The sequence below is a fragment of the Ornithodoros turicata genome, chromosome 2 (assembly GCF_037126465.1).
Source record: "Ornithodoros turicata isolate Travis chromosome 2, ASM3712646v1, whole genome shotgun sequence".
NCBI classification, from domain to species: domain Eukaryota; kingdom Metazoa; phylum Arthropoda; class Arachnida; order Ixodida; family Argasidae; genus Ornithodoros; species Ornithodoros turicata.
In genome coordinates this window covers 24,498,307-24,512,492 of record NC_088202.1, presented here as the reverse complement: position 1 = coordinate 24,512,492, position 14,186 = coordinate 24,498,307, and the positions used below count along the sequence as shown (strand labels likewise).

Genomic DNA, 14,186 nt, shown 5'->3' with positions numbered 1-14,186 from the left:
ACAGTACTCTTTAACTCAGCGAAATCGGATAATAGCGTTTCCATATTACATATTCTTGCCGATAGCTGTTTAACCTCCTCGCTATTTTCTTCAACAGCTTTCTGGAGAGAACGCTGATCACGCCGAATGTCGTTCAACGTTTTAGCAGTGTCTGACTGTCCTTTCAGAATTTCATTTAGCTTCTTTTCAAATGTGTCAGAAGGGCCAGGGTTCATTTCGACGTCACCACATCGCATGAGCAACATACGGCACATAAGGGAACAATCGAACAAAATGGAGACAAGCGTGTGTGGACACGGCACAATTACAAAAAACAAATTGTTGCTGCGGATTGTATGAACTGAGCTAGACCTCACCTGCGGGATAACAAACAGCAGTGGGTTAAGCGTTGTACCAAGCATTGTGCCGTGTCCACCACTGGCGCCGAGACAGGAAGATGCTGTTCTTATAGGATCTGGGTAGCCTGGTTCCCAGTGTGTACCGCTGTATCTCCAGAATGATCGGTAGTCGAAGTCATCAAAGGCACGTGTACCGATGCCGATATCAGCGCCGACAGGCGAAGCGAAACGAGTTGAAGGATCAAAGGCAGCAGTGCAAACGTGGAGACGATCGCTGATAAACAGGCACAGCTGCGGGATAACAAACAGCAGTGGGTTAAGCGTTGTACCAAGCATTGTGCCGTGTCCACCACTGGCGCCGAGACAGGAAGATGCTGTTCTTATAGGATCTGGGTAGCCTGGTTCCCAATGTGTACCGCTGTATCTCCAGAATGATCGGTAGTCGAAGTCATCAAAGGCACGTGTACCGATGCCGATATCAGCGCCGACAGGCGAAGCGAAACGAGTTGAAGGATCAAAGGCAGCAGTGCAAACGTGGAGACGATCGCTGATAAACAGGCACAGCTGCGGGATAACAAACAGCAGTGGGTTAAGCGTTGTACCAAGCATTGTGCCGTGTCCACCACACCTGTCTAAGTTTGACCTGTATCTGCAAACTATTACGGCGCTGTTTAAACTTATTTCCGCATTATCGTTTTCCTCACGCCAAACGCCACGACGCGTTATACTATATAGTATTACATCACAGCTCATTGCAGTTACGCTCAGTGTTGCTGTTTTACCGATTTTGTCGCTAAAGTTTAAAGCTAAAGTAAAGCTAAAGACTCTTTTCGCTGTGTATAGCGACTTTTTGTTTTCGTATACTGGATTTAGCGACTTGTTTTAGTGACTTCTTCCAGAAATGTGAAAACATCAGTAAAAAAATGGTGTGTGTAGTACTGAAGACTCCATGGCGTCGATCTAAAGAGAACATCGAAACAAAAAACGACTGAAATTGAACGCTTCTGGTTGTGCTACTTGAAACTGCTGGAGTTAGCAAAATTGCTGTGCGCTTCTACGGGAAGCAAGGTGTCAGCGAGTTCTCGCTGTGAATAACTGCACGTCGGCGTGACCCATTGAGACATTAAGAGATAGGACGGAGGCACCAGGGCACGTTTACATAAAAGTTAAGTAGAGTCTCGTGCTCAATCTCAATAGCCTTGGCAGAGCATTGAGCAGGTGGTCGCCACTTGGGCAGGAAACAAAACAGTGTCGTGTACTAAAAGAGAGTCTAGTCATTAGGACACCCTACAAAGGGGGCTCGACATGTCAATCAAACATGGGCGAACTTCATTGGTTGCTGTTTTCCATGGGGCCACCATCACATCAAAACTTCCTCAAGATGGAGCATGGTGCTTGGAGCGGCCAAGTGGAGATTTCACAAGCTATTTTCATTTCATACTGTGATTATATATCCTATTGTACGTATCTGCAAAATCAGCTTTAGCTTTCGCTCCGCGATTATTTACGCGAAAATGAGCTGTTTCATCGCAAGCCTTAGGCCTAGTTAAGACCGCAATCCCACGAAAATATCAAGAAAGTCACCCCTGCATTATATCATTAACTTTGATTTATACATACATCTTTGCGCATTTTTTACATCTACTTACGTTACGTGGTTAAAAATTCACACCGGCAGTCGTCTGTTACGAAGAAGCGGTTCCGCCCGCCAATCAGTTCTGCCAACAACTATTTGTGCAGTTTTGAGGCTTCCCAGCACGCCTCTCTCCATGCAGATGGCGTTGATAAAAGTGGACGCAAAATCCGTAGTGTACGTCTGTCACCAGCGCTATCGGTTGAAACCAAATCAATCTACATTGTCCAAAATGGCGGTACCCAGTAAATAAGGGTGAGGTATAAATACTGGATGGCCTGCAATAATAGGGAACTGTATTTCGACCTGTGACTGGCTAGACTCAAATAGTGAGTGAGCTTCAGGTTTACGCAGGTCCCATTATGGCTAGACGCTCTTTTTATACACGGCACTGCTGCCAATGCTATTGAGAAAGCGTGTGAGACTCATACTCAACTGCGGGCCCAGCGCAACCTGGCCCTGCTCGTGCACATGCTGTGGCGATTGGAGAGGAAAATGGGTCATGGAACGCGATCCGCATTGCAAGACACAGTAAATGTGGTGCGTGCTGCGCTTGTAATCAACATGTGTCAAAGTACATATCGAGAATGAGCTTCATTGCACTGAACAAGCGAGTGAATGGGAGTGGAAGCACTAGTCAAAGGGGGCTAAGAGACTGTTTTTCGGTGCGCATCCCCGCTTGTAGTCATGACAGGTCCTTAATTCCCGGATCTGCACTAAATTCCACATGCTACAAGGTTGTTTGTGTTGCAGTTCTTTTTCTTTTTTCAAATTTTAAATTCAATTACGTTACGTATCCATACATACGCAGACACAAAGAGGTGAAGGAGCCAGTGGGAATGAGCTTCCAGTTCTTGCTGCCATGTGACTCTTTCTTACGTGTTTACAATCCCCTATTTGAATTGTTGAGTTCACAACCTCGTTTTTCTCTCACCTAATCTAATCTACTGTCACCGTTTCTTTTTTGGTTATTGAAGCCGCGATCGCTGTATCGATTAGGCCTCTCGTCATGAATGGCTCGCCAGAACTGGCCAAGCCACGATTCTCTATTCACTTTGTTGTTCATGATACGTCTCCCACGGTCCGAACAAGCAAGACAATTATGAAACTTGAAAGTCACGAAACTTCTTTAATTCTTATTTTAAGGGATACTTGGGAACGATCGGTGAAAGAATTGTTGCACAATGTAGTTAGTTAGTCCTAGGGCAGAACGTATGGATCACTGACCTGAAACGTTATGGGGCACTAACTGAAAACGGGGCAACGAATTTTACGGTGCAACAAGAAGTTCCCCGTTGCCAACTATGAGGGCACTCCAGCCAAAGACACAATTTCCATCCACATTCCACTGGAGTTGCCAACAACCACCAGGGTGGCTCCAAGTGCCATGCAAGAAGATGCACAGCCGGAACACCATCTTCATCGCCATCGATACGTGACACGCTCAGGAAGACTAATGTAGCCGAGACGTTCCTTGACTGTACATGGAGATGTTGCGTCTCTAGCGCCCTCGCGGCGCTGATAGGAAACGATGAGTGCACCACGACCAGTGTGCGCGTAGCGCGGGAAGCTGCACCACACATGATCAAGAACTGCTGCTCATTTGTCCTCCTACGCACATGTATATTAACTGCATGCATTAAAGTGTTGAACAGCACTTGTATCAGTATGCCGAGAACTTGCCTAGTATCTATCACATCTTTTGACCTTGACTGCACGTAAACGTTACATGTTAGGCCCCCACGCTTGTTGTAGTATAAGGGACCAATAAAAACGCAACGGGTTGTTGTTGTTTGGACTGGCACCACAAGTGTTCTTTTTCCAAATGATACAGCGTCCATGCCTTAAACGGTTGGGACGCAGATTAATTAAAGTACGGTACAGGGAATGGAACGGTTTCACATCGTGGTGTTACAAGTAATTGCGTTACTAGTAATTACAATCTCGAGTAATTTTGCGAATAATCGATTAGTTTTCCGAGCAAATAACTCTCCAAGGAATCGGTAATCATTTTGTGTAATCGATTATAAGTAATCGATAGTAATAGATATAAACAAGGTATATATATATACGGGTAGACATAGTATAGCGTGTAGTATACACGGGTAGATATAGTAATAGATTTATAGTTAATCGATTATAAGTAATCGATTACTTTTCGACCAAGCTTTCTTCACATACGAAACCAACCCACAGGCTCCATCACAGCATTTCCTCTCTGCTTTGATTTCCACTACCATCAGTGGAGGTCATTGTAATTGTATTCCGCACAAAGAATTTTGAGTGTCTGGGTACACCTTAATTTCTTCCGATCGCAGTCTGCTGTATATACAGTAGGTCAAGCTTCGGACGTAGTGAGCCACGTGGAATTTCCAAGTTTGAATATAGCGCGGCTGAGGACTGTGTTCGTAATTGTGATTGTTCTACCTCTTCGACACTGCCATGTGGACTAGCTCTCGTGATTTATCGTCATGACTCCAGCTTTTCGGAAATGTTTCATGGCGATGGAGAGAAAAGATGAAACACTGTATTGTTTAAGTAAATAATGTGTTGTAAGAAAGTGTTGATGTTCCTGTCCTGTTCAAAGGCGCGAACCCCAATCTCAGAAAGGGGGTCAAGGTATACGTGTAATTTCACGAAATCATATGAAGTATTGTTATCGAATATAGCCAGCCGTCGTAGTAGTACGGCAGTAGGGCCTAGCCGAACGCACGGACGCCCGTGCCGTGCTGTCGTGTTCCGCGAATATTGCATCCCGGTTGCCTTCGCATCGAGGCATGCACAACCGTATTTGTCAGATTTGAATCTCACTGGGCCGACGTGCACGAGTGTGGCAACGTCCGCTTCTGCAATCCGTTTCAATCTCTTATCCGTGTTTACATCATGATACGTACCTTCAGCGTTGGTTCATGTAATACTAGGCAATTTCATAGGAATGTCTTTCGGTGGTTCCGTGCATGGAGATCGACGAAGAGAAAACGGTGACCATCACGATAACTGACACCAAGGGACCCGACGACTTGAAGATAATTTAGACCGTCAGCAAGTGTTTGACCTTTTTTGCAAGGGGACCAAAACGCACGCAGTGGACATGGATCACATTTGCTATAATTCACATGAATAGCAATAGTCTCTGTTCGAAATGTTCATCCCGAGGCACTTCCCTTCATCTTCCTTTCCGTAAGTAATTCTTAATCTGGTACATATTTGATGCGCCGTGAGAGATCAGGATGCATGCTAGTAGTATTCAGTCATGCCGAGGTAAAAGCGTGGCGAGTTCCGGCGCGTTTATTCACACCTGGGTCGACTTCACTCGTGCATTTTTTCATGCGCCCGGCGAGCGGTGCTCGGGTGGAGGGTTGTCCGTGCTCTTACCGGTGGGCGTGGCCGGAGGGCTGCGTGTGCGCTTACCCTCGCGCGTTTTTCGCCTGGGGCGACTTCTTTCTCCATTTTCCAGCCTGGGCCGACTTCGCTCGCAAATTTTTTCCCACTACAACAGGTGTGCAGTAGGCGGTTTACATGCAAAGGATAGCCATACACAAAAGTACAAGTGAAAATATATATATTAAAGTCATTGGTGTCAGAAATTATGTTATGACTCTGTGTTAAAGAGAAAAACCTAGCCAAAAAATCTGATGCAGAAGAAACACAATACACATAATAAAAGTTATACTTATTACAGGCATGATGCAATAGCATTGAAGGGGTATCACACATCATACACAATATTTTTTTATTAGTGATAATCACGCAAGTTTTCAATTAAGCAGAAGGGGTAGCACATTTTAATCAAAGAAGATATTTTTAATCAATATGATTACAATCAAAATTACAAGTTTTATTATAAAAAGTATCACATTATTATACGTGAGCACCATAGTGGAGTTTTAATTAGAGTTCTGATAGATGTATATAACTTCAAGAACAATAGCTGGTCCGACTTCTCTAGCAATTTTTTATTATTTTTTTCCAGCGCGCGGTGGGTGGCGCGCAGGTGATGTGCTGTCCGCGTGCTTACCAGCAGGCCGAAGTGCTGAGCGTACTTATGGTTGTACACCCTGGGCCGACTTCTTTGGCTATTTTTCAGCCTCGGCCGACTTCATTCGCAATTTTTTTTTCAGGTGGTGCGTGAGTGGTTTACATGCAACTAGGCGGGTGTGGGGGGTCCGACCAGCGAGCCGGAGAGCTGCGCGTGTCTTTATGGTTCTGTATTTTTCACCTGGGCCGACTTCTTTGGCGATTTTCCCGCCTGGGCCGACTTCGTTCGCATTTTTTTCAGGCGGAGCGTGAGTGGTTTACATGTAAGTAGGGACATGCACACTGTCATCCCAGCCAGGCGATGATACCGTCACACCTGAGTCGACTTCCTTTGTCATTTTTTCAGCCTGTGCCGACTTGTATCGCTAGTTCTTTCCCGCTACAACAGGTGTGCAGTAGGCGGTTTACATGCAAAGGATAGTAAAGCCAAATAGTAGCAGAAATTATGTTGTAACTCTGCATGAAGGCGAAAAAAAAACAGCCAAAAAACATGAAACAGAAGAAACACAATACATATAATAAAGATTATGGGAAGCTAAGTTGAGAGAAAAATTAATCCAAAAAAGAAAGCAGAGGGAACGCAGTACACATAATAAAGAATATGGGAAGCTAAGTTGAATATTCCAACAAGACACAATTAATCAATTTCTTATGATGTGAATAGCACACACGCAAGGAAATAATGAGAAACACGATCAACAGCTAACAGAGAACCAAAACAATGCACCATCCAACACATAAACAAGAGGTACACAATAGCACACATGCAAGGAAATTCACGGAGATGCACGGAAATTCACGGAAATGCAAGGAGAAACACGATCAACAGCTAATAGAGAGCCAAAACAATGCACGATCAAACACGTAAACGAGAGGTACACAAAGGATAAATAATTGAAACACTCGGCGCATCTGCCAACGTGTAAACAACAGACATATGCAGGAAAATAATATTGAAACAAACGATCAAGCAACAAACATTACAAATTTAATAAATTGAAATGGAAGTAATCTATCATAAAATGATCCTTGCGACCTGATCTTGCCGAATAATATACAATTTTCGTCCTACTCAGGCACTATAAACATTACCTTGATAGAGGTATCCATACAGCCAAGCAAGCAATCTATCTATGCTACTTGAGCCCGGTTGGGGTCACTATCTCTCTCTCTCTCTATACACCCCAAAAGCAAAGAAACCGCACATCCTTTTTCAATCTATGGGGTGGGGAAACCCTCTCTCTTTTTCACGTTCTTTCCTCCAAAAGGAAGTATTCTTAGGACCGGTGTCCAGAGGCGAAATTTTTTATTGATCAACTATCGCAAATAGACATTGGAATTATTCGATTCTCAAGAACACAATAAGAATTCTATCAACAAACAAACAATAGCACACAAAAAACCTAAGAATAGACTTATATCTCAGTGCAAACTGGTTTTAGAGAAATATTATCTAAGCAAACGAGAAATATTATCGGCGCAAACAATACTCAACCAAAACGAGAAACGTTGCATTTAATGTATTTCAGATCTGACACAACTATTATTCATACATTATTCTCAACTCGCAAAATATCAATCGGGTGAATATAAAGCAAAGAGAGAAAGCCAAATTTATTCAATGATAGAAACAATACTCATTTGAAAACGAGAATCAAATTTAATTACATCATTTTATAATAACTTTGCTACAGTAATTGCTACACGCAGAATCCACAAACAAACAAATCATCTGAAATGCAAATTAATGTAAAAGTTTGCTACAGCGAAAATCAGCGCACACAACTTATATCAACCGAGCGATCATCTGAAGCAAACTCAAAGCAGTAATTAAGTTAGGTAAACAGTTTCTGAACAAGCAGGGCGATATATCACAGGAACACATCTTTTCATTCAGAACCTACTAACAAAAAAGAAAAAAAAAGGAAAATATACGAGTGAGAGAGGGAACCTGAGCTCCCATGCACTTTCGTCAAGGTTACGCGCGCAGTGAGTTGGGGAATCCTACAATGGTCGTGGTGAAAGTCATATGTTGAATTCCAATGGCAGATTCGGAGCGCTTGCGGAGCAAGTTTTGCTGCTCCGCCGGGAGCAAGTGTGTTCTATTGGCAGTTTGGGAACAGTTCTGGAGTCTTCCAATGGAAGCTTTGGAGCGGCCTCCGAGCCAAGGTCGCTCCATGGAGCAACCGAGACTACTCCGCCAAAATAGGGAGGTTCAACCGGAACTCTCCGTGACGTATCACTTGACGCTCGCGCTTCCCATTTCCTGACTCTTCTTCTTCGGTAACATGGCCGCTTCGCAATTAGTCTCCGCTGTGACCGGTATTTCGCGTCGTACGTTGGCGATTTTGCTTCTTGAAGAAAGCGGTGAAGAAAGCGAATCAAGCAGTGAGAGCGAAGACGATGACTGGGAAACGTGCCTTTGATGACATGTTTCGACTTCCAGCCAAGAGGCCAAAAGTTTTTGGGTTCATCGAAAGCGTGGCCCACGAATACAACGACGAAGAGGTACACGACGATTTTCACTATCATTTAAGGTGCATACTTGCGGACGTTTTACTGTTAAGAGGTGTCTCTGCAACTATAGTTTCGCAGGCATTTCAGGCTGCCACGAGAAGTCGCCAACACGCTGACAGCAGGCTTTTCTGCTTCGCCGATGTGCCCATCGAGCGATCACGGTGGTGTACCAGCGAAGTCGGCGGAGTCCCATGTCTTGTCATTCATCTGGTATGTTAAAGTGGCGAGGCTGTTACTTGATTGTATTGTTTCTTGTTATTGCTTTAATTAGTTACAGCACCGCGCCCACACAGGTATTTAAATCCAGTTACAATAACAACCACATTCGCAAAATTTGTGTTCTTTCTGAGCAACGACTTGCGCGTATAATGTCATGAGATGGTGCTTGCTCTTCCAACTTGGCCAACTCTCATGTTGTCTTCCTTATTTCTTGCTATTGCGATGTCGTTTAGGTAGTTTTTGAAATTCTGTTACCAGTGTGCACTTATCTGAGAACTGTGCTTCGAGCTAAAATGGAGTAGTAAGCTTGATAAACAGCATGTGTTTATTTATTGTGTTTTGTGTAGATATATTGGACCAACGAACTGAAATTGCATTATGTGCGCTCTCCATTATATAGGAATGCGGCTAACAAGTCTAGCATGAGGAACGTGGCAAGCAGGTTCGACCTGGCAGAGAGCTCTGTGCATGGTACGCTGCACAGGGTTGCAGATTTCATCACTGAAATGGGACCAACTGTCCTTACGTTTCCTGATGACATGGGCAAGCTGTCTAGGGATTTTGAGAAGGCATATATAGTAACTGTTTCCTTGTACTTTGTAGCATGTTACACAATACGAAATGGAACGACAATTCATTACATTTACAGGTGTCTGGGATACCTGGTGTGGTTGGCTGCATAGATGGATCCTACATCAAAATCCAGTGCCCAAAGAAGAAGGCTGCAGCTACATACTGCAACAGGCATCACTACCTCTCCATCACTCTACAAGCAGTCTGTGACAACAGAAGACGTTTTGTTGATGTACTTGTAGGGAGCTCAAGCAGAACCCACGACGCACCTGTTTTCCGCCAGTCAGCCTTGGCCACTAAGCTTCCAGGCCTGTGTCAGGGTGACAAGTACCATCTCTTGGGTGACGCAGCCTATCCTTTGAGACAATATCTCCTGACACCCTACAGAGACTACAGGAACCTCTCAAAAGCCCAAAGGGAGTTCAACAAGAAGTTCTCAGCAACCCGTGTGCTGATAGAGAATGCCTTCCGTCAACTCATGTACTTGGAGCTGCACACGGTTGATTGGCTCAACAAATTTATTCTTGTATGCTGTGTTTTGCACAATCTTTGCACTGGGCACTGAAGAAGCTGCACTGCGCAGACTGGGAGAAATCAAGAGAGAGAGAGAGAGTTTCAGCACAGATGAGGCAACGTGAGGCAACATAGGGAACGAACGGGGAAGGCCCTCTGTGTCCGAGTGTGGGTGCGTCATTTCACTCCAGGATATAAATGCATTGAGAAACAGTAGAGGCATGTCGACCCACCAAGAACTTTCGGACAAATGCGTGTGTAGGCAGTCAAGTGTGCGCGGGTGTGGTTATACTGTGCTGCATCGTGGTTTGCAGATAGAAATATAAAATTTAGAAATCCGCATGGCTAAAGTGCTAGTTCGAGCCCTGGCACCTTCAGTCATCTATGTTTTTAGCCCGCTCCGGGTAATTGTTGCGAGCAGTTGTGGCTATGTCGGCGTTCCCCCGTGGATGCACAATGAACATAAATATAAATCGTCAATATAACTCTCATTAATTTGACATCCTCGCTCTAGTACCATGTTGCTTTGTAACCATTCCCTTTCCATGTAAATTCTCAATAATGTGAAAATGAACAATTCTGGATGACATGTTCCCAAGTAGCTTGCATGCTGCAAAGTGAAAACGTTTGTAAGATAACATTTTTCGTCATATTGACTTTTTCCTACAAATATGACTGCAGATTTGCGGATGTGAACTAGCACGGTTGCGAATGGAGTCGCGGATCCTACATGCACGAGAACAGTGTGGATGCGGGTACTGTCAATGTTATTCACGCTCACCTCTAGTCATGGCCATTATGTTTTGTATTTTGCTCAGCAAGAATAATTGCCACATGTTAAAATGACACGTTTCTAGTTGTCTTTATTTAAAAGAATAAAGCTTACATGCATATGGACGCAGTTGCACAGTGACTAGAATTTATTGATGCATGTACATTAATTCCACTTTCTCGTCAGGACTTCCAAGAATTCGGGACAGTAATGCCATCTTTTCTTGATGACGCCTGGCTCTCTCTTTTCGCACTGCCTCCCTGTAAGCTGCCTTCTCTAGATGATGAAGCCTTCTTTCCTCGTGCCTTGCAGAGTGTCTTTCTTCTTTTTCATGCTGCAGGCGTTCCATTTCTTGGAAAAATAATTTCATGTGCTGCATCCTTGTGCTGCTGCTCCGAGTGACCTTTGGTGTGGCTGCCACCCCTTTTGTGGCTATTGCACCTTGCCGAGAAGTTGATGATGCATCTGAGGAAACCCCACTGTCATTTGGAGTGGTGCGTCCCCCCTCAGTAGACGCCACTTCGTCGGGCACGGATGATGCTTGAGGTGATGCAGCCCCGGGACAGGTTTTTTGAGACACTATTCCATAGCTGTCTCTTAACTGTTCGGGTTCAATGCTGTCGTCGGCTCATCGGATCTTTGACAACTCGTCCTCGTAAGGAACCTCTGATGGGGAGTTCCCCGAAGTACTATTGTGTACAAGTGCAGTTCTCTTGTGTACAAGTGCGTTTCATTATGGTCTTATAGCGGCTGCAACATTGGTCTCCTGTTCGTTGGACTCCAAGTGCCTCACAGATGTTGGCTGCAATTCGTGCAAACATGTGTTTTTTATTCTTCATTTTTTTCATGGGTCCAACTTGCGGGAAATATTGTTCATAGTAGTCCAGCATCAAGGTGGCTGCATCGCCCAGGCATCCAGGCCCAGCATCGCAAGCTGGGCCTCGAAATGAGGAGTACTGCTGTGCAATGAAAGTATACACAGATGTGAAATATATTAAGAGGCCGCAAAAGAGGGCCTACTCAAACTCAAGGTCTCTTGTGGTAGCGATGAAAAATGATCTTACTCCGGTTGGTGCTCTTTTAGACCTGGTTTACTGTTTTCGCAGGACATAATCAAGAAGTTGAGGTTAAGTTACCACAGTGACACATTGTACCACGCATAGAAGAAACATGCAATTGCCATTTAGAAACAAAGTATAGCATTGGCTTATATTATACTTCATGCTAGCGGTAATGCAAGGGCGTGTGTATAGTGCGCATATTTTTTTTAAATTTATAGGAGAATGCACATACTTGGGGGTACCACGCCATTTCGCGTTGATGTCGCTGGCTCGTAGTCTTTCGTGGCTGCGGCAGCTGCAGTCGTCGATCCCATCAACGATGAGAACAGTAGACTCACACCAGGTGTGACATCCATGCTAAATACATATATAAATATGCCTCATGTGCACGGCGTGCAGGCAGCGTCCAAAACCGCGCCAAGACATGCGCGCCATAAAGCTCGTGCTTGGCACTTCTACTTCTTTATCCGGTCACGCGCAGCCAACCGCACTCCGCTCCAAGTTGGGCGAAATTGTTCCACTTGCAGATTCGGATCACTTGCTCTAGGCCAGAACACGCCGCCCCATTGCGGAGTCGGCCAATTGCTCCGAATCTGCCATTCGAATTCAACAATAAACTGATTCCAACAACTCAAGCTGGGAATTGAGAGTTCTAGCGCGTCTAAAGCACGCGTTTTTCTTACTCATGACATCATTTGGTAAATTGACTTTCGTAGTTCTCGCGGCAGGTGGATATTAATAACATTCTAAACACGATAACATAATAAATTTTTAATAAATAAAATGAGCACCGATATGATTTAATTAGGTGTCGAGGCACACTACAAAACAGAACAGACATTTGCTATACATTGAAGAGATAGACGGATTTTGTACTCGTTACCATAGGTCATGGGAGGACGTGATAAAAAGATGCTTCGAAGAAGAAGAGTTGCGAAATGATTCTATTATCACAGCATTTCAATACGTCCTAGACATGGTCGTATAGGGAGATATGGTGCAAATTATGGAATTCAAGGTGCAAGAACTTGTATGCCAAATCTACAATAGTTATAAAAATATTTGCACGTCAACATCGGAAGGACCACTGACATTGATGGTGGAGTTTTTGAGGTTTGCTAACGAAGAATTGAAATACACTAGACCAAATGTAATTGTAATCATTGCAATGGGCGTTGGATTAATCAAGAAACCAATCAGATCAAATTATCATATACAAGCAGTGTATATCGCGCGATTCATTACGGATTTGTTAAAATTACACCTAACGGTTAAAATGGAAAGTACATAAAAAATCTTATCACGTGATATATTCCACTAGAGCCTCTACACATTTATTTTCTTTTATCAGTTCTTGAATGATGTCGAATGAATAGAAGTTCAATATTGTCGTGCAAGGTCTGATGTATCATCACTTATTGAGACTCAACAAACATATCAATTGCGGTGGACCATCGGATGATTTTCATCTAATGCTCTCTTGTACGCCATTCAAGAATATTCGTACAAAGAAAGGAAACATCAATAAGAGACTGTGCAAGTTCATCGCGACAAAGTGCAAGTTGTTGAAGCAATACAAACACGGCGACAACATACCGCCCGCGTTAATCAACGCTGGATTCAAGCGCCCAATAATCAGAAATTATTTGATGTCTTCGGAATTTATCAATCAAGACAACAAACGAAAACTTCAGTGTTTAGAATAGAATAGTAATTTATGGAAATAAACAAGTGTATAATTGAAATAATAATTGTAATATTCGTCATCAATGTAATGTATTCTACACATCGCAACGAAAACAGCTTATGATTAGATTGAAGATTGCTAAGGAGACGTTTATTCCACACTATGTACAAGGATCCTCGTGTGGAATCAGCGCTGGCAATCAAATAGATTTTACACGACCACACTCTATACAACACCGACATCCGAAGGATAGAATTGTAAAAGAATCGCTAATTGAAATTTAGAGGCACGTTACATCAATCTTTGTTTACAAAAGAGGATCACTAATATTTTGAGAAGGCTTATTTGATGAATTAAATTGCGCAGTGTATATATCTCTTAAACGGTTGGACAGTTGACAATATATATTGAAAGGAATCTATTATCAAATGACGCGATGCAAGTGATGGACAAGCATGATGCGCAGGCGGAGTCTACAATTCTAATCATAACATGCGGCACACTGTTCCAATAAGATTTTGGGAGAACCGAATCACACAACTGTCATCAAAAATGTTTAACCACTATACAATGAAGATGAGCACTATGCATAAACACAATGGAAGATTATAGTAATTATAGTAAGTAAACATTCCTTTTGCAAACTTTACCAAAGCAGCACACATAAACGTACATCCAATTCACAGAATGTACCCGAGGTGTTCATTAGCCATACTGAAAAACTATGAGTATATTCATTATGTCATGGCATATGAGGCACTACAAATGGAAAGGGCATACTTTAATTTTAGAAGTTTTTAGCTCATAATGAAACAAAACGCGAACTAGCACAAAA

The 14,186-nt window shown here is 43.4% G+C and overlaps 2 protein-coding genes across 3 annotated transcripts in view; both read left to right on the top strand.

The window, feature by feature from the left end:
- LOC135383233 (phospholipid scramblase 2-like) overlaps positions 1 to 14,186 on the top strand; it is a 58,656-nt gene that overhangs the window by 17,973 nt on the left and 26,497 nt on the right. The gene's annotated exons all lie outside the window — the stretch shown is intronic.
- LOC135386408 (uncharacterized) lies at positions 8,651 to 9,883 on the top strand. The gene is made up of 3 exons (XM_064616323.1): positions 8,651 to 8,736; positions 9,146 to 9,314; positions 9,395 to 9,883. Exons 1-3 carry the CDS (start codon positions 8,666 to 8,668, stop codon positions 9,881 to 9,883), a joined length of 729 nt encoding a protein of 242 aa, XP_064472393.1. The 5' UTR covers positions 8,651 to 8,665.